Genomic DNA, 20,654 nt, shown 5'->3' with positions numbered 1-20,654 from the left:
AAAAATGACTAAATGAGTAAATAGTTTATTTGGACATACTTCACGAATTAAGCTGTAAATGAATAAAAAGTTTGAATTTTTTTATGAAAGTTGAGATTATTCATGTCAATTTTTTAAAAATATTTTATAGTTATTAAATAACAATAAGTTAATAACACAATGTAACATAGCATAATAGTAATATTAGTGTAACGAGAGGGGGAGTTTTCGAATTGTTCTATCACCAATTTATTTGAAGTACATTTATCAAACTCAAAAACAAATTATACAAATGCTTCTAGCTAATTCTACAAATTATTGTGAAAATATCAATTTTAACTTTATAAACTTACTTCATGGCTCTAATATGAGCCGTCCATCCTACACTAAAAGTGGACAATCTTTCTTTATTTATTTGGGGGGTATGTGTTACATTAAAACCTTGACAATTGCAACCTAAAAATCTCCTCGTTTGGCATTGTTGAAGCCTCGAAAGCAACTAAAATAAAGTTCCTATAACAGTACATGCTTAACTGTGGCACACATAAATTATTTTAACCACACACACGAACGATTTTCTGCACTAGTACTTTATCCTTGTGCGTAAAGTAAAAAAAAGGTTTATAGAAAGTATAAACAAAGAAGAGGGGACAAGAGATAGAGAGCAAGTAGATGAAGAGGAAAGGAAGTAGCTAGCTCAATGTGGAATTAATGGTCAATCGCTCTAATCACTCCTCATGATAGTTAAATATCATGCATTCTTAGAGACTTTCATGTATCATTATTAGAGAGTTTAAATTTGCACTAGTGCATTATTATGTGCACTATTATTTAAGTCGTTTGCATCTATTCGTTAACACATCATCCTCTTGCAGGCTAATCAAATTACTTGTAGTTGTTGTGTTGCAGACTAAGTTTATTTTGCACAAACTGGCGATTAATAATAGATTGATTCTAGATTGCAAAGCATTTAAAATTGTTCTCAATCCCGATGCAGACTATTTTGACTTCAGTTTTATGAGTCTCGGTCAAAGTTGGGGTTTCTGTAGACATATAATCATGTTTTTCCATTTACCACCAACATATTGTCGTACTAATGGGTCCAATCCAACGGAAGAGCAATCGAAAAAGCTAAGCTCGTAATAGGTTTTAGAACATAAAGACTATTCATTCGTTCCAAATCCAAAATTTAAAAGCCCAATTAATTATTGTTAGGGATATATTTTCCAAATAGGAATTGTTATTAAGTTAGGTTACTTTTCCTTGTTGTATTCCTAAAACACTGTGCTACTCGCTAGGCTGTAAAGTTTGATTGTGGAACATAATGAATACTCCCCAGAGGATCTATGGGGCGCGAAGGGGAGGAGGAAGTGTGAGTGCTAAAACATGGCAAGCACCTAGCGCAGAACTTGTGAAACTGAACTGTGATGCTTCGTTGGCTGTCGAAGGATGGATAGGGCTTGGAGTGGTTGCGAGAGATAGTGCAGGACGAATTCTGTTCGCCGCGTCCAGAAGAGTAAGGGCAGCCTGGCCGGTGGAGATTGCGGAGGGAAAGGCACTGCTAATGGCGTTGCGGCTTGTTGACCGATTTGGGTTACAACATGTGACTCTCGAATCGGATAGTCAAGTTTTAATCACAAGACTCTTAATATCTATGACTTATTTTTCAGATCTAGATTATGTCCTAGATGATATTCTATCTCTGAGCTGTAATTTTCATTCCGTAGTTTGGTATCATGTCAAAAGGGATGGTAATGTTGCCCATCATCTTGCGAAATTAGTACCTTTTGGGGTTGAACAGATTTGGTAAAACCTAGAGGTGATCATTTTGGCCCGGCCCATTTCTTGGCCGGGTTTTGGGCTGAATTTTTCAGCCCGCGGGCCGGGCCCGATCGTTTTTTTTTGTGCTTTGGGCAAGCCAAAAACTACTTTTTAGTCTATTTTTTGGTCCGACCCATTTTGGCCCGCAAAAGCCCGCTAATTTAGGCCCGAAATAGCGGGCTTTGGACACAAAAATTCGGCCGCAATTTAGGCCCGGCCCGGTCAATGGGCAAATTTGTTTGGCCGCGGCCCGACTCGAACCCGGCCCGGCCCATGATCACCTCTAGTAAAACCACTGTCCTAGTGAGATTCAACCATATGTATTGATGGATATTTTGTCACCGGATTAATATATTTGGTACTACTTTCCCCTAAAAAAAAATACACTTATACTCTGATGGCATCATGAGAAGTCAAGATTTTTACCCTTTTTTTTTTATATGGTATCAGAACCAATACAACATAAAAATAAGTTTTTGAATCTCTGTCACTCGGCACCTTAATGGTCGGTGATGACGATCCTTCTACTTGCATGCACCACCTCCCCCACCCCCGCCGCCGCCCCATCATCATCAACCTCCACCGCCACCCCAAACAACACCTCCCATAAATATTAATTCACCCTTTTATCTTGTTAAGGGGAATTGTCCAGGAAATTTCATCACTCTTACTCATCTCAAGCTTGATAATTATGATGATTGGGCTGCAGATATTCAGATGGCACGCGAGGCGCGCAAAAAAATTGGTTTTCTTGATGGTTCAATCACTGAGGTTACCCCTCCTTACACCCACGCTGGATGGGTTAATGTCAATGCCATCACTAACGGTATTATATCTCCATCCTATGTGCCTATTAAAGCATAGATAACTGATATTTTCACAAAGGATTTACACAAGAATCAAAAGAATGTCGTTCTTGATATTGCTGACGGATAACGCGGGATGGTAGTTGGGGCTAGCCGTGGGAGGAGGAGGAGATGGTGGTGGTGTGGGATCAGATTGCTCAATATCTTTTGTCATGGCTCAAGAATTAGTGGCAGAAGCGATGGGAGGGTCAACTAGGGAGAGTCGAGTGCAGGATCGAAAAAAATAAACTTGGAAGATTATTGTGGCTGTGATACCATACTGGATATAGGTAAACTCCCTTGATTGGAGTGATCCATTCATCTCAATATATAGGTTACAACATAAAGGTAATCCTAACAATATTAGAAAACCTAACTAGAGTAGAAGTCTAATTTTATGAACTATATATCCAAATTCAAAATATAATCTTATTATATTTTATATTCTATCAATAACTGAATATATGGTGGGAGCAAGACACTATCAACCGCGAGGAGAAGACAAAGAAGTATAGGGGTTGAAGTGATCCTATGTTGATCTTAGGGGTCGAAGTGATGATTTTTAACCCCATTACAGGTTTTTATTTTTCTCATGCGTTATCAGGAGAAGGTTTCACAAAAGAACATCCATGCATATAACTAAACTTGGGAATTGGCCGGGCCAAGCTTGTTCACGGGGTTGGCTCATGGGCTTTGTGCACCGACGGGCCGGACCCGAGCCCATGAATGACGGGTCGTGCCGTGTCGGACTTGAAATTTGCATATTTTGTCCACGGGCCTGTGAGGCGGGATCATACCTCCAGCGGACCTGACCCGTGTTTATTTTATGGTTTTTTTTTTGGCAATTTTGGACTAAAAAACAAAAAAACGTAGGCCTTGAGACATATAGGCAGGCTCGTGCCGGAATGGACCGTTTTTTTTTTGACCGTGATAGGTCCACGTCCCACATAGCAGACAACGGGACAGGCTTGAGCTGGCCGGCCCATGCCCACCTCTACATATAACCATTAACCAATAAACACCGGAATAGAGTGTCCAATCATTATTACAATCAAGGAAGAGACGATATAGTGAAGTGAATGTAAATATATTTATCTTTGGCTAATGTGAGTATGAAGTATGAACACAATTGTGCATGTCTATATATTTAAGAATTACTTATAGTAGTATTACATATGTGCGCATGTACCATATATATGGAAAATTACGTACAAACAAATTGAAATCTTTTACTCAGGCATGCAATTTTAAATAACATAAAACATTATGGTAAAGTTGATTTTGATTATCGAGTAACTGGAAAGTGGAAACACGTTAAAAGCGATTGTAAATGGTCATATATTAATTCCAAAACTTCAAACATGAAATAATCAACAAATATAATGATCAATCGATCCTTGAACAGCGCGAGCATTAGCAACAACCCAACAACCCATATGTGATTTGACGGTCCATGTCTTCAGGACTTGTATCCTTGAGTGAATTTTCGAGGAAAAGAGAAAGAATATATTAATGGAAGAACTGACGAATAAAATATAATTATGTTTAAATGTTTTTCGAGAAAAAAGTGTCCTAACTTTATCTTATTTATAAAAAAATCATCTTTAATTTAGTAATAATTTTTGATAAGTATGTTTAATGTAGTAGTTACTTATATTTGTACAATTTTATCATACACCTAGGTGCACCGTAAATATAGTAAACTGTATACCCAAAGTTATTTTTTTGCTTATTGATTATCTGAAATCATATAAATGAACAAAATGTATTAAAGAGTTTTAAATGAGCACGAGCAAAAAATGATCAACAAACTCCTAGTACTTGCCTGCACGTGAGCTCTTATCATAATACAGATGTAGATTATGATAAGATTAAGCAAAATATACTCAGCTATTAGGCTATACATACTTTGTTCAAATTTATGGGCAGTGCAGCATGGCCTGCCAATGGAATGTCAGAGAACTTGCTACGACTCTTTTTAACTTATTCTTGACTAGGAATATTTTCTGGATCTGATTCCACCCAAATCATTATCAATTTTTTTATTCTGGATAGATGCAACTAGTTTAAATGATAATTAAAATTATGTGGGAATGGTACTTAAGATTAAGAATTGAAATTTGTTTATATCACTGCTCATTTGGCTCCCTGTAAGCACAAATCAAAATAGCTTATTGGATCAATATTTCACACCACCCAACAATCAAATTGTATCTAGGTTGGGTAGTATTAGGGTACTTATCAAAGGAGCTGAGCCTGAATAGCACCCGGCTCGAGCTCATTCAATTTTTTATGAGCTCGGTTCGGCTTGGCTCGACTCATGAACTCGACTAGGCTCGAGCTCGTTTTCAGGCTTGGTTTGAGCCCGACTTAAACTTGGGTTTGATTATGGACACTTAATATAATTTTTAGTATATATAAATAATTTTAAATATAATATTTTTTAATATAATATTTTTTTTAGTATAAAATAATAATCGAGTTGTTCACAAGTTTTTCGAGCCGAGCTTTGATTAGCTCAGCTCGGCTCGTTTAAGTCTTGAGCTGAGTCACAATGAGCCGAGCCCGAACTGTTTACGAGTTTGTCATGCTCATTATCACCCCTTGGTAGTATCAAGCTAGAGTCAAGTTTGCTTAAGATCCGATTTCTAGAATAATTTTTTTTTATTTCCAGTATAGGTCGAAAAAATTATGTCTAAACTCTTGGTGATGATAAATAGTGGCAATAATCATAACAAACTTGCATCTGATTTCTAAGAAAGTTTCATCTTAAAATTTACGGTAATATATACAACCGTCAAATACATGTAAATATATATATATATTTTTTGCTAATTGTATGAAGCTCCAAACAATTACACCTAGCACAACTCTTGCCAAGGAGCACCAAAGGCTAAGAGAGGCAACAAGCTAATAAAATTAGCATCCAACAACCCACAACATAGACACCAAACAATACCTATAAGGCACTAAACCAAGTAAAATATTTCCTTGAGATTCTATGAGGTAACACAGCTACAATCCTCATTTTAACCAACTGTTTCATGCTTATTGTTGTGCGCTGCACATTAGGAACCTGCTGCTTCCAATAACTCAATAAGCTTCATTCCTACTACTTTTTATTGCATAAACCACTGCAGCAACATCAGCACCCCACACAACCTTCTTAAATTTAGACTTCCTACTAGTGCTAATTAATCAAATGAATCAATATATGTGTACTTAGTCACATTTGTCTGCATAATTAAACGTCTTTTAATCAACTGTAGGCTGTAAGTGTAAGATGATAGAAATACTCCCTAATGCCGCTTAGGTATTTCATTAAAATGAAGAGTACATACAACCCTACTTTACATAATTACACACTTAATATAATTACATGACTCTAAAGAAAGATACTGAAGTCTAAATATATAGACATATATTTACTCTAATAGTAACTAGTAAGCACTTTATGATCGCCTCTAGCTTATCTCCAAACAGTCTTTCATAAACATTGTTAACAGAGTAATTACCATGTACACATTTTTTTTTATGTACTATAAGTTCTGATTAGTATTCCTTACCTAAACTTTATTGTTCACAAGGTAAACACTACAAAAATTTCGCATAAATTTACGCATAAATTCATTGTTATGGTCATCATATAAAAGTACGAGTTCACTCATGGTACACCCGGGTGTACCATGAGCATGGTATACCCAGAGGTATTTTTGTAATAAATTATAATTTCAGATACTCATTTGTCAATAAATTTGCTCATATGGGCATTTTGCTCATTTACTCATTTGCTCATTTTGCTCAATTTGTAATAAAAGTGTTTGCTCATTTTCTTAAATGAGTAGAAATGTTTGCTCATTTGCGCATTTGTTCATTTTGCTCATTCACTCATTTTGATCATTTGGAGAAAATAAGCATGGTACATCCAGATGTACTATAAATATTCTCATAAAAGTACTACCAAAGTACCATCATATAAATTTAGGTGAGATTTTTTAGGAATACTCAATTTCTCACAATATCTACTTAATATTGTCTTACCAAAATCAACCCACCACCAAAAACGACAAAAAATATTCATACTACTAGTAACTTCTAAATAATCTTGTGAATCAGAATTAGTAGTGCAAATAAAGTAACAAAGCTTCCTAAACATAAAAGTAAAGTGTAAGTGGAGAAGTTTTAATAACATTCACATAATGCCGAAAGTGGCCCCACGTAAGTTTGCTCAAAATATTAAGATTCATACACAACTATATATCTGTTCAGCATATGAAGGGACAGAATTCACCATTATATATATTCACCAACCATGCCCCTTATGTAGTGTAAGAGTGAATTTAGAGGTACAAACAAAAATTAGGAAAAGAAAAGTTCAAATTCTTTCGTGTTAGCAGGCAAGTAGAATCTTCTTTGTCACATTAAATATTAAATATTCAGGGTATATGCTAATTGTAATTACATGAAATCTTTATTAAACCCATGATAAAAATGCATGAACCAATATCATCAATTTTCAAACAGATTTTAGTGGCATATATATGCATGCTTTATCTACAAGCACGAAAAGCTGCATATTTACAATGAAATCTGCATAATTTGTTTTTTGAACTTTTTTTAGTTAAGCTTTTTAAATTCAATTTTGATGTGCGGATTATTCCACTTAAAGCACAGAACTAATATTCTCGATCTTATCTTTTGAGTGGTTTAGGTTATGTTCAATTCACCTTATTTTTGCTTATTTCAGATCTAATCAGATTAGATCAGATCAGAAAAAATAAATTCAGATCAGATCAGTTCAGATTATGCTTATATTTAAAAATCATTATATCTTTCATTACATATTAGTAAAAATTATAATAATTGAATATTAATAAAGTACTCATTGAGACGAATCAAACAAGGCCTCACATGACTATATTTTTTCTTATATATTGAGAAAAATCTAAAAGATAAGATCTTGTAATCAGAAAAAATAAGTTCAGATCAGATCAGATCAGAAAAAATAAGTTCAGATCAGATCAGATAAGTTCAGATCAGAAAATTCCAGGTGAACTAAACATAGCCTTAGTCTAACCCACGTTTCAGAATGAGTCTTTTTATGTTTAGACTACCCATTTGGGCGATAATGAAGAGGAGATCAACAAGGGAAATAAAACCGATAGTAGGAAGTTTAGGATGCGATTCTTCAAAGTTCAAACGTGCTTAATGTTGAATGAACTTTGAATGTCGAATACTTCTATATTCTAAGTAGAGCCGGGCATATGTCCACGCCGACTTACCTAGCAAGGTCTAGGGTTCAATTCATATCCTAAACATTTGCTTGGGATTTAAGAGAGGAGGGGGTATCTGACTTGTCATGGGCTTCTGGGTGGGAACTCTGTGCGAAGGCAGCCCAGACGAATTCTTCTTACCAATTTTTTTTTTTTTTTAAATGTCCACGCCAACTTAACTTTAAGATATAATTATATAAGGTTGTGAATCATAGACAATGTATAAACATCATTTTCGTAATTCAACACGAGCACGAATTTTTTTTAAATCAATTCATATCCTAAACTTTTGCTTAGCATTTAAGGAAGGAGGGGGTATCTGGCTTGTAATGGACTTCTGGGTGGGTACTCTGTGCGAGGGGAGTCCAGACGAATTCTTCTTACCAATTTTTTTTTTTTTTTTTAAAATGTCCATGCCAACTTAATTTTAAAATATAATATTATAAGGTTGTGAATCATAGACAATGTATAAACATCATTTTCGTAATTCAACACGAGCATGAAATTTTTTTAAAAAAATTTACACGAGCATTACAGGCCGGCCTGCATGCTGACATACACCTATCTTTAAACAAAATAATCTAGAAAGTCGATTCTTACGAATGTGTAGACCAAATCGTGCATCGGTGCATGGCCCCTATTCTAAAAAAAATTACACGACACATCTTTCCTTGGAGCACGCAAAGGCTCGACCCATTGTTGCAGAAGGCTTGCTGATCACTAAATCTACTTCGTATTAATAGAGTTGATCATAACCCAAACCGAACTCGGACGACCCCTTACACCTTGTTTATAGGGGACGTCGGACGATCCGACGATGCACCTCGACTCAAATAGTTTAATTAATTGGCCTGATTTGGCCCGGTCTGATTTTAGTCAAAATAGCACGCATATACCAAAACTATGCTAGTAACATACAAAAATTTAGTACACGAAAAACCGAAAGGGAAAAGCCTAAAACGACTTTTCAGTACGAGTCAAATAATTATATAATGAAGAGGCAAACATAAGTAGAAGTATAATCTAGTCTAAGATCTGCTTTTGTCTATCCCATTGAATATCGTCAAATGCTTAAAAAATACAAGCTGGGTTAATCTTTTAGATATGGAAATCGTGAAAGATAATGACAAACTAACATGCGAACCATAAATTTTTAATTTCATGTATACATACACAAAGTGGAAAACCCCACAAAGCAGGTACAATTGATTCGTCAATGACACAGTCGAAATGCACCTTCTAAAGAGATTAAATGTATTAATTCATCAACCTAAGAACTACTTTTTACCCTTTTTTTTCTTCTCTTTTCTGCCGTATGTGCAGAAATATTTATTAAGAAAACAAGAGGCTTATAAAGGTAATGTTGAAATGTTGATTCATAGAGCATATGCTTAAACAACTAGCAAGCAGAAGAAGAATAAACAACACAACTAGCAAGAAAACTTATTGTCATCCATTGTTGACTACCTTTAGGTAGGTTGTTTCTTTTCTCTGTAAATAGGTCAAAGAAAGGAATCCGATACCGCCGCGACGCCATGGCAATATTAATCAATGGCTGCTTGTTTTAAGCAACATTACTATGGGTTTAGATGAGCTGGAGATAAGATTTATACCGAATTAAAGTGTTTATTAGTGGTAAGATAGTTGTTTACGTGCTGATATGATCAACTTTCTTTCAATGGGAAACAGACAATTCAAGCAGACATGATATAAGGACGTATTGAAGTAAGATGAAATATAGTTTACTTCTCTGCCAATGGGTATCATACCCTTTGATATGTGATGTATGCATTCTATGTTTTGACGACTTATATAGTAGTATAATGTGATAAACTCTTTGAGTGTTGACTGATCAACGACATTGTTCCGATATCAGGTATTCGAGTGTTAAAATAATCTTTCTACATAATTATTGGAAACTGAAAAATTCTTAAAAAGTAGTACTTCCTTCGTTTCTTTTTACTCGCTACACTTCTCATTTCATGGACTCCTAGGCAATTTTTGGAGAAGAGAGATGTAGAGAGTAAAAAGAAAAGGGACCCATGTGGGAGGAGAGAGATAGAAAGAGTTTATTGCCCAAAAAAGAAGTGTAGCAAGTAATGTGAAACTTCCCATAATGGAAAGTGTAGCGAGTAAAAAGAAACGGAGGAAGTATATACCTTGAATATTACTCCTTTTTCATCAAGAAGTGAAAATTAAAACTCTGCCAATAGTACGAGTTTATCAACTATTCCAATTCATGCAGTTAAATCTTGCAAATTTATGATCGTATTTGGTAATTTACAAAAGAAAAACCATAGTCATCATGCAACATCTTCAAACATTCTTTCCAATGTACGACGACTCTCTTGTCTGAAAAGTACGCGTTTAAGATTATTACTTATCATAATTCATCCTTACCAAAATTATCTTCTATTTCCTATTAATGTGTCAAGTCTTGCAAACTTTGATCGTATTTGGTAATTTACAAAAGAAGAACCATAATCATGCAACATCTTTTTATATTCTTTTCAGCGTATAACAACACATACAATAACAATAACAATAACAACAACAAGCTCAAACAAGGTTTCATACCTATTCGATTGAAGTAGCTCATCAAACTTAATGTAGCAAAAGTCACTCACCTGCTGCATTATGGGACAACGCACATGTGCATAAGGGATTCAACAATATCAACTACACAGAGCTGGCAGAGTCTATTAGTGTCAAGCAGTACATTTTGAATGCAAAGGCATAAACACTAAACACAACGGCCCTTCATATATAATGGTTCAGAGAACCTAAATACACTCTGTAAGTCAAGTAATACTAACTTAGCAGAGCACAAAGTGCTACTAACAAAGGTTTACTATTACAAACTCTCATATTAGACGGTAATAAATGTCTAACATAATATTTGATCAGATGATGCCTCCTACACTAATATAATTCGAAGACGCATCCTAAAGTTGGACAAGGAAAAGGGGTTTTCATACACACTACTAGCCTGAGGTCCTCAGGTAATTTGTTCTCTCACATAGCAAAGTAAATACAATAGCATCTACCACAAACGTTTCTCACATAAGAATGGGCATATACGAAACTAAAAGATAATTTGTACAAGCTGTAAGCTCCAATGTCTCATTGTTGAAAGCAATCATGGCATGGGCATATCGGATATCTTCTCGAAAAGGAATGGGCTTGACAGATCCAAAACATAAAGCTCACTCTTACCTCATAGAAACAAGTTTGGATGGCTTTCTCGGTCAAAAAATCCGGCTAGCAGAGCAACAAGGACACACAACATAAGGATTCCAATCATGCCAGTTCTTAGCACTTCATCTAAACTATGACGAACATCAATCTCAGATCTGAGATGATCAAGATCAACGTCCTCAAGATTAAGTCCATCTGCAAGCAATTGATTTGCAACTTCCATAGAAGGAAAACGCCGAGCATTGTGGGAACTTGCACTTGAACATATCTCACATACGCATTTACCACCAAGACACGCTGGAAGCTCCTGAATATACTCGGAAAGAATCTCCCGGTACTGTAACCCGAGAAATTTCAACTTCTGCTTAGTGACAGGATTTAAAACCTGAAAGATTAAAAATTATGAATCCATGTGATACTAAATTACTAATCAACTCAGCGCAACTGGATAAGAGAACAGATTTGAGACGGAAAAATGACATTCCAACAGTAATGAAACAAGTAGCTCACTTTCTTGAAAGTTTGCACCATCACCCGAATTACTGGAGGAAGCCGTATGACATATAAACCACCAAGACAGTGTGGAAAATGATCTTGAAATAGCAGAGAGCAGGATCTTATCATTTGCATTGGGAGTTTAAAAGGAGATAAACCTTCACAATCCACCAAAACCATAACTTTAGGACTTTCACGATCAGCCAAATGCAGGATACCGTGCTCCATCTGAGAAACTGCATTAGCAACCAATATCGACTCAGCATGCTCTAAACTTTTCATCAAATGTAACACTTCGTAAATTTCTGTAGCTTACTGAGCTAAATAAAAGGTAGCCTGCATCAGAGTATCAGAGACCATATCACATAACTATTTAGCAGCATAGCTAAGCCTACAATCAAGAGACTGATCAGATTGAAGTGTTTCTGTTTCCAAAGCCTAAGATTTACTTAAATTGTATTAACCATAATCTTCCACCTGTATGTTTGACCCATGCCTTGCACAAATGAACATAACTTTTCCATCTTATCTAGAATTAACCTTCATCAGAATCAACTGTGGTGAGAGCTGAAAACTGTGAGACAATATATCAACCAAAAGCAGTTGAAGTCCAATTTGTATGAAAATTTTAGCTTTACAGCTGACTTGAAGTCCATTTTGTAAGAGCCCAGCCTAGGGATTGCTAAGAAGCTGGTCATTGCTGAATTATTTCCTGACTGGCTAACTTGCTGATAAGAGATCCTGTTAGTTATACCCCTCCCCCTCCCCCCCCCCCCCCCCCCCCAAAAAAAACAATAATAATAATAATAGAAAGATAGAAAAAAAAGGGAAAGGACATTTCTCTATCAAGATTAAGGAGAATCCAAGAAAGCCTCTGTTAGGAATAAAGCATTACCCACGGCCTGCGCAAATCGTGGCCTATCATGATTTGGTAGACTGGTGCAAGCTAGACCAAGACGTACAATCAAGCAAGGTCTGTGTCTCACATCATAGCCATGCCAGAAGACAATATCTGACCACATATTAAGTTCCTGTTCTGAAAGAATGTGATATGTTTCTCTCCAACGAATTGTCTTCTTAATTGATGAAAGCAGGCACGAAAAGTCGCCATTTGCAGCACTGTAAAATCTTCGAAGCTCACTCTCATTAATCCTGCAATGTTTCATATAATCAGTTTTCAAACAGCTATTTATTTTGTCGTATTACCCCTCTTCCCCCCTCCCCCCATAAAAATCTTTTCCTTTTTCAAATGTGGCAAGGTATACCATGACAGCACATACACAGAGAGGTTTGGTATTCATGTCCTTCCAAAAAGGATAAATCCACAAAAAAAAGCTATAAAGTCAACATTAAGCCACTACCTAAAAACATGTACGCTGCATATTGCTATCTAGAGTGTAAATATATTAGTTTCACATGCTAATGATCACCTGTCTGGTAAGCTGATCCCTTGACTTTCAAGTTCTTCGTGAAGTTTAAGTATCCAATTTTCCGGTGGTGGACAGCTAGGAAATTTATCATCGTTCCTGCAACAATAACAGCTAATGATAAATGGTGGATCGCATAGCAAGAGTAACAATTACATAAACATGAAAGTTTTTGCTCCATCAGCAATCGCAGAGAAAACACAGCAGATGGCAACAAAGTCATCAATCTGAACTTATGCATCAATAGATACAACTTAATGCTTTTGGTTTACCTTGCCTCAAAATAGGGTTGGACAGAGGATGAAGTTTCATCTAAGTTCTCAGGTGCATGAGAATCATGCTCATCGTCTGAATTGCTTGCCTTAACTGCATTGTCAGACAAAGCTGTTGCTATGGAGATGACTAACAGTGGACGTGACAACATCTGAAAGGTATGATTTTAAAACAAAAGAGCTTAGAAAGGGAAAGAAAAAAGGTCAACATGATCCAAACTATACAGTGCTGGTGCAAGACATTCCAATATATGTACCATCTGTTCTAGTCCAAACAGCAACACAACTTGAGAGAATCGAACAGCTGCACAAGTACTTACCTGCATTCCGCGAACCAAGCCCTTTAAGGGAGCCCATCTGTGGACCCACTTAAATGGTGGATAACATAGCATTTGGAATGCCTGAATACTACGCCAAGCAAATGGGCACTTAGCTCTTGAAAACCTCCTTGTAGTTTCCAGAGCAGCCACCTTTAGTAGAAAAAATGCTACATCACCAGCAACTCCTCTCACTACAAGATCTTTTGGAACAATATGATTACGAGATTTCTGTGTCAAAGTCTTTGGCACAGAAGCAACTTTGGCTGCAATTTTCTGATAGGTTCCACTGGGCATTTTAGAATTCCTCCTCAGACCAAAACTATCATGTTGTTCCCCCATCGAAAAGTATTATAGAGGCCTTCCAGCACACACTTGACCTTTTTGGCTCAAATAGTGCACCATAAGAAGAAAAGAGAACCCTATTTCAAGCAATGACTATCTATAACACAAGGAAACAAAATCTTGTGATTCTTCTTTTCATCGAACAGGACAAGTAGAGAAAAGCGTGCATATCACCTGCTGCAACGCATGTTTTCCCGAGGGAGATATAGGATTTACTTATCCTGCATAATACATGAACCAGCATCAGCACTTGCCCATCTGAATTTTTCTCAGACCATTTTCTCAAACAGATGCAAAGAATGACAGATATAGGAAGTTTATCACATGAACCTAATAGTTAATTTCCTCATTTTTCTGCTGTTCTCTTGCCACCTAGAACAAGCACTTGAAGCATTTAATCATATTTCACACTACAAGAAATTATTAATCAAACCCACCCCCTCCCCCAAACAATAAAGTATTATCTTTTATCACTGAGCTTCAACTCGTGATGGGAGTTCCTAGTGAGATGAACTCAGCACCAAAGAGTTATAATTCCTTTGTACTGTCAGTCTATCAGTCTTGCTGCTCTAAAATGTCCCCCAAAAGCTGCGAGTCGTCAAATTGCAGTTCCAATTCACTATCAAAATCCTCATGTCATATATTTTCAGAAGGAATATCATCGTATGTTGGAATAAGAGGGATGATACTTAATCTGATACGACTCTAGTTCACATGTATTGGAATTGATGGGATGGTACTAAAAAACTAACCAAGTTGCCACAGTGACAAAATTATATTTGGTAATTACAATTGCAAAGTAAGAACTTAATAACAGATCATCAATTGCACCAGTAATAATGAACAAAATGTAACCTAGTTCATAACATCTAATTGAACAGCAGCTGCATGCCTCCACTTCATGTTAATATTCTATTTCAAACCATAACTTACCACAAAACTCATACATGTGTTCCACTAATGAGCTAAAATCAAACAATTGAAATATGCACTAGAACATAGAAACTAAAGGCTACAATTGCATTGACAAACATAAAAATTCGGATGTAACACTGTATTGGATAAAGGTAGGACAGATTTAGCCAAAACACCACCCCGATTAAGACTCCAGTAGTCAGATTCTTGTGATCATTCTGTGTCAACACATTAACAGCTCTAACACAGCTCAATCTTCAGTAAAAGGTGCTCTCATTCGACGCGAAGTGTCCAGAGGTTGAATTAGGCTATTTTCACAGTTCTAATAACAAATTCATTGTCAAATACACAATAAATCACGAAATTCTTATACCTCTTTGCATATTCGAAGTAGAAAACTATCATCACTAAACACTTACCAACCATAATTTATACCACAGCTTGCAAATTCTAACGCGTATTACTCAAATTATGCTCCTAATCTTACTACAAATTTTAATCCTTCAACAAAGTTCGCATCAAACATTTTAATAAATTCTCAAAGTTAGGCTAAATTATGCAAAATTCTAAACTAAATTCAACCATGATCAAATCGACCACAGTTGCATCAATTCCTCTATAATCAATTATTCCTAGAGATAATCATGTAATCAAACAAAAAGAAATGCAAATTAACACTACATTGCAAGATCATAGTCTAAATATACCTACAAGTATCTTCAAATTAGGGGGAAATTCACAAATCACAACGTATGATAAAAGAAACAATTAAGTTACCTGATAAAGGCAGCTAAAAACACTTCAAACAAGGAAAAATCAGAGAGATCGAAGATTCAGAGGAGAGAGAAAATGATTGAAGTATCAATTCTGGAGTATTTGAATGATGAAGAAACAACAGAGAAAAGGACGAGAGAAGAAATATCAAGAATGCGCCGTAATCTAAAAGTCAAATTAATTGGGAAAGTTGTGACATCGCCAGCTCAGCAGCAAATACAGCATTAGTCAAAGTGTGTTGTTTGCAACTTGACTGAGTGTGTCACTAATTAATTCTTAATGCTTTGATATTTTGGTATCTGTATAGGAGGCTAATTTATTACTTCTATAATAGAAGTAATATGCAAAGGCATATTCTATTTCTTTTTTCTTCTCAATGCATATATTCTTCTAGTTTTTATTATTATAAAAAAGTATTTGAATCGATGCCTCTAGTTCATGTTATTGATTGACGGAGTTTGGAAGAGAAATGAGAGAGCAAAAGATTTGGGATGCAATTATTCATTGAGTTATCTACCACAAAGGATGAGTTTATGAAGAAAATAATGTATTTTTGTGTTCATATCGTTTAAAATTGATATGTACGTGATCCAAAGTCATCGAAGGGATATTCCCGATTTTAAAAAAACGAGGTTTAGATCGGCTAACTTAAAGTAGTGAAAATGCTAGCAACTCCATAAAGAAATGCAAATGAATTGGCCCTTATGAAATTGATTTGTAGGACAACAATTCATTCAATTTAAGTGTCGGAGAAAAGGGGTGTGTTATGTCACGACGAAAAAATCAATGACAGTAAAGTTAGATGTCTGGTCTCGTTTAAGCCCAACGATCTTCTAGATAAAGAAGAAGATAATATGTGGGTAAACAGAGTTTGGTTTAGGGATGGCAATTGGGCGGGGCGCGTGCGGAGGATGGTACCCCCACACCCGCACCCGCATTTAATTCTCATCCCCATCCCCGCCCCACCACCCATTGCGGGGGAAGATTCCATCCCCATCCCCGCCCCACCACCCATTGCGGGGGGAAGTTCTAGACCCACCCCCGCCCCACATCCGCATTGTACCCGCGTCATACCCACTTCATCCTCGCAAAAAATCCACCAAAAAATCTGCCATAAGCCCATTATAGTTGTCTAATTCACAAAATCACAATATAATATATTAAAATAAAAGTTAAAATACATTAACAAAGGCAAATATTATATTACATTTCAAAAGTGTCTTCAAAACATTAGTAATGTATATAAATAGAATTTCAATAATAAATATGCGGGGCGAGGCGGGCGGGTATAACATAAAATCCACACCCGCTCCACCACCCATTGCGGGTACAATTTTAATCCCCATCCCCGCTCCATCCCCGCCAAACCTAGACCCATCCCCGCCCCACTGCCATCCCTAGTTTGGTTATTTGGGATAATACTGGAAAAGTTGATAGAAAGTCATAATACCTAGCCTATTGATTAAATAAGTGATGATCCAATGGTTTTATTCAAGGAATTTTGTGCTTAGCTTTAGGGCCTATTCTTACTATTTTTGGTCCTAAGGCTCATGTGGAACCCGAAGCTATAGGTCGCATCATGATTTGAAGTCAAAGGGTTGCTACTGCCCTTTGCCCTTTTTCTCGTAGGGCAAGGGGTCGTCAATCTTTAGAGTGAATAGGATGGGGACCTCTTATCCAGCTCTTTCCTTTACTTTTCGGTTGGCTTGTCTTCTCATTATTTTATGTAGAGCTTTTCAATAGAAGTGCTTTACTTTTTGAAAGTGGAAAAAGTATTAAATTTGTTTTAAAGTGAATTTTCAAAATTTTACATTGTATAATTTTTAGTAATTGATAAATGTATCAATGGCTCAAATTGTATGTTGGGAGACGTGAAAGTCAAATCGAAACGACAAAAATAACAATCAGATTTATATAATAGATTCAATATAAGTTGGTGGAAAAAACTTGGTTAAACCATCGGGTAGACTACGGACTACCCACCTCATAATAGAAGGTTGTGGTAATTATGATAGTGGAATCCAACTAGACTTAAATAATAATATTTTAATTATCTATTAATAACGGGTAGTCTATCCGATGGGTAGATGTAGCAATGTCCACTCTGAGTGGTTACATACTCATATTTCAAATCTAATCAAGACAATAAATAGAAGTTCAGTTTGAGTTTGGATCTATTTTTGAGGTTGAATCAAATTTTCACCGCTCTACAAAGGTTCTTTAAAAAGAAAAGAAAAAAGTGAATGCATACAAGTGGCATCACCTAGCCTTCACACCTTGCACAGGCACCACGTGTTGAAATGGAAGATTAAAAATGGCAAAAACAAAGTTAAAAGTCCCATGAAGATAGAATCAAATCTTTCATTATCATAAACTCGATCAAATCAAAACGAAATTGAAAGAAATTTTTTAAAAAAATGGCTACAAATCTCAACCCAGCTTATGCTTATACAGTTGTTTACGTTAAAGACGTTGCGAAATCTGTAGCTTTTTATGCTAAGGCATTTGGCATCAATGTTCGCCGTTTAGACAATTCCCACAGGTAATATCTAATGATTCGTCTTTTCCATAATTGTTGCGAGATTATGTCATAGTCTCATAGATATTAAAAAGTTGAAAAATTGATGAAAATATATAAGAAAAATTTGCAACTAATAATAATTTGAAGGAAAAAAATAATACCAGTATAATGTATCGATGTTATCAGAATCGAGATCTTATTTTGAATCATAAGTGTTGATAGGATCGAAATGGCAGGTTCGAATGGTAGGATTATAAGAGCTTATAATATAGGGTAAATTAGTAATTATTATGCTATAAAGTGGTCAAAAGACTTGTGTTAGAGCTTGTCCTACATCACAACGAAAGATAATATTTGGAATTATTTTGTGAAATTATATGATAAAATCGGATCGTAGAATTTTATTATAAAATCATGTTATGGTCCTACCATGTGAATTTTGAATTTTGTTAGTTGGTTAGGATCGAAAGATTTATGAAATTAAGATTTTACGTGGGATCGGGGATGAAAAAGTTCTCCCGAATTGCAAAATTGTAGGATCATAAAATTCGATGCAAATTCTCTTACGGTCCGTTTGGTAGTCGTTAATAAATTGCAGTAATGGGAATGAATTTTAAGTGTAATTTTATTAGGGAAGCACTCTTAAAATCTCCATGGGGAGGTATTTTTTTTCCATGGACAAGCAATCTCACCCCTAAACTTGTGTTTTTGTCTCTAAAGGGAATCAATTTTCACTACCACTCATTACCACCTACAAGGTGGTATTAGATGGGAATGAAAATTCAAAAAGGAAAGTGGACACTTTAGGATAAATTAGCATTACCATAGGAATGGACAATGATATTTTTCACAAATTTACACACAAATTCATTCCTATTACCACCATTTATGACCAACTACCAAACGAGCCGTTATAGTCATATAATTTTATAAATTCACCAAGGATGTCTTGGCCTAGTGGTTAAGATTGAGGTGTTGTGAACAATAAGTCACAAGTTCGAATCCCCCTCCCATTCTTTGTACTTTGTACTGCATTCGTGGTTCATATGGATAAAAAAAAATTAAAAATTTTAAAATTAAAAATAAATTATTGTGAGTTAGAAAGTAGTTTCGACAGTTCTTCGTAAAACAGTCATAACTTTTTCATTTTTCAACGGAGGGCACATGGCCTGTCGTTGGGAAGCTATTAGAACAAAATATCACCTCCAATTTGAATCACATTAAAACCATCTATAATTAAGAGATATGTGCATTCAAAGTTGGGCTTATGTCATTTTAACAAGATTTCAAGTTATAAATAACACGTCTCAATGTATATCTTTCAAATATCAACTTTTTGTAATTTTTGCTTAACCATGATTAGAGATATAAAGGTTCAAAATAGTGCAATGATAAGTATGTTAAGAGGAAACGGATTAACTAAAAAAACAGAGGAAGTAATTGTGAACACTAATTTCAAGAAATAATCATATAAAAAAAAGTGTTTCATGTATTTCAAAACTAAGAAAGTGAGAAAGTATACATATATTTAAAAAGAAAGATATTATTGATTAAAGTCATGAATCACGCGATAGAGTGAGCGTACTCATTCTCATTTGCATTTGATTTTGGTGGACTGTTGTGTTGTTGATATAGGTGGGGAGAATTGGAAAGTGGACAGACCACAATAGCGTTCACCCCAATCCATCAACATGAGACTGATGGGGTCACAGGCCAAGTCCGAGTACCTCATTCCAACAATGAAAGAGGCCCAATTGAGGTCTGTTTTGATTTTGCTGATGTCGACGCTGCTTTCAAGGTATCCCCATCCTAAATTATTGAAATAATAAAAATTCACATTCTTTCGTTTTTCGTTTGCTAGAAGTATTTTCCAAACATAAATCTTTGTTGAAATTAAACAGATGGCAGTGGAAAATGGAGCCGAAGCAGTGAGTGAACCGGAGCAAAAAGAATGGGGTCAGAAGGTCGGATACGTTCGTGATATCGATGGCATGGTTATTAGGCTCGGGAGCCATGTTACACCCCCTAAACATTAATGTCCTATAACCATAGTCTAAGGTTACGTCGTGTGAGTCCATGTAGGTTTGAAGATGCATAGTGTGTAAGGATAGCCTACGCCTAACAGGTTCATATGCCAATATGTCATTTACTTCGTATGTCACTAAAAGTTATGCTTTTGTTCTTGAGTTGTCTTATGATAAGGAAATAAATGGATTTACGTGAATTGTAAACTTTATGTTTGGACATAATGGTGATTGTTGTGACTTATGATATAGCGGTGATAAAAATTTGTAAGTTTGACATTATCTTTAGTATGATGTATGTTTAGAGCTAGATCACATAAGCTGTGCTTCAAGTTAAAAATTTGTGTCCAAGCCTATAGGGAATTAGAGATGGACCAATTGACTAGTTTTTTAAAAAAATAAACATTGAATTGAATATTCTCGTGTCTTTCAAATATTTCTCCATTTT

At 35.6% G+C, this 20,654-nt stretch overlaps 2 protein-coding genes across 2 annotated transcripts; one reads left to right on the top strand and one right to left on the bottom strand.

Moving 5' to 3' along the window:
• Positions 1–10,657: 10,657 nt before the first annotated feature.
• LOC104900147 (hypothetical protein) lies at positions 10,658–15,823 on the bottom strand. The gene is made up of 7 exons (XM_048648211.2): positions 15,665–15,823; positions 13,631–14,193; positions 13,311–13,462; positions 13,042–13,137; positions 12,507–12,763; positions 11,627–11,847; positions 10,658–11,501 (listed from the first exon to the last, which is right to left on the bottom strand). The coding sequence occupies exons 2-7, from the start codon at positions 13,967–13,969 to the stop codon at positions 11,136–11,138; spliced, it is 1,431 nt and encodes a 476-aa protein (XP_048504168.1). The 5' UTR covers positions 13,970–14,193; positions 15,665–15,823; the 3' UTR covers positions 10,658–11,135.
• Positions 15,824–18,008: 2,185 nt separating this feature from the next.
• Positions 18,009–20,485, top strand: LOC104900146 (hypothetical protein). Its single transcript, XM_010687502.3, has 3 exons — positions 18,009–18,203; positions 19,818–19,980; positions 20,084–20,485. Exons 1-3 carry the CDS (start codon positions 18,079–18,081, stop codon positions 20,216–20,218), a joined length of 423 nt encoding a protein of 140 aa, XP_010685804.1. The 5' UTR covers positions 18,009–18,078; the 3' UTR covers positions 20,219–20,485.
• The last annotated feature ends 169 nt before the right edge of the window (positions 20,486–20,654 follow it).

The sequence above is a fragment of the Beta vulgaris genome, chromosome 7 (genome assembly GCF_026745355.1).
Source record: "Beta vulgaris subsp. vulgaris cultivar EL10 chromosome 7, EL10.2, whole genome shotgun sequence".
NCBI lineage: Eukaryota > Viridiplantae > Streptophyta > Magnoliopsida > Caryophyllales > Amaranthaceae > Beta > Beta vulgaris.
The sequence above is the reverse complement of the archived record's forward strand: the minus strand, read 5'-3'. Positions and strand labels throughout refer to the sequence as shown.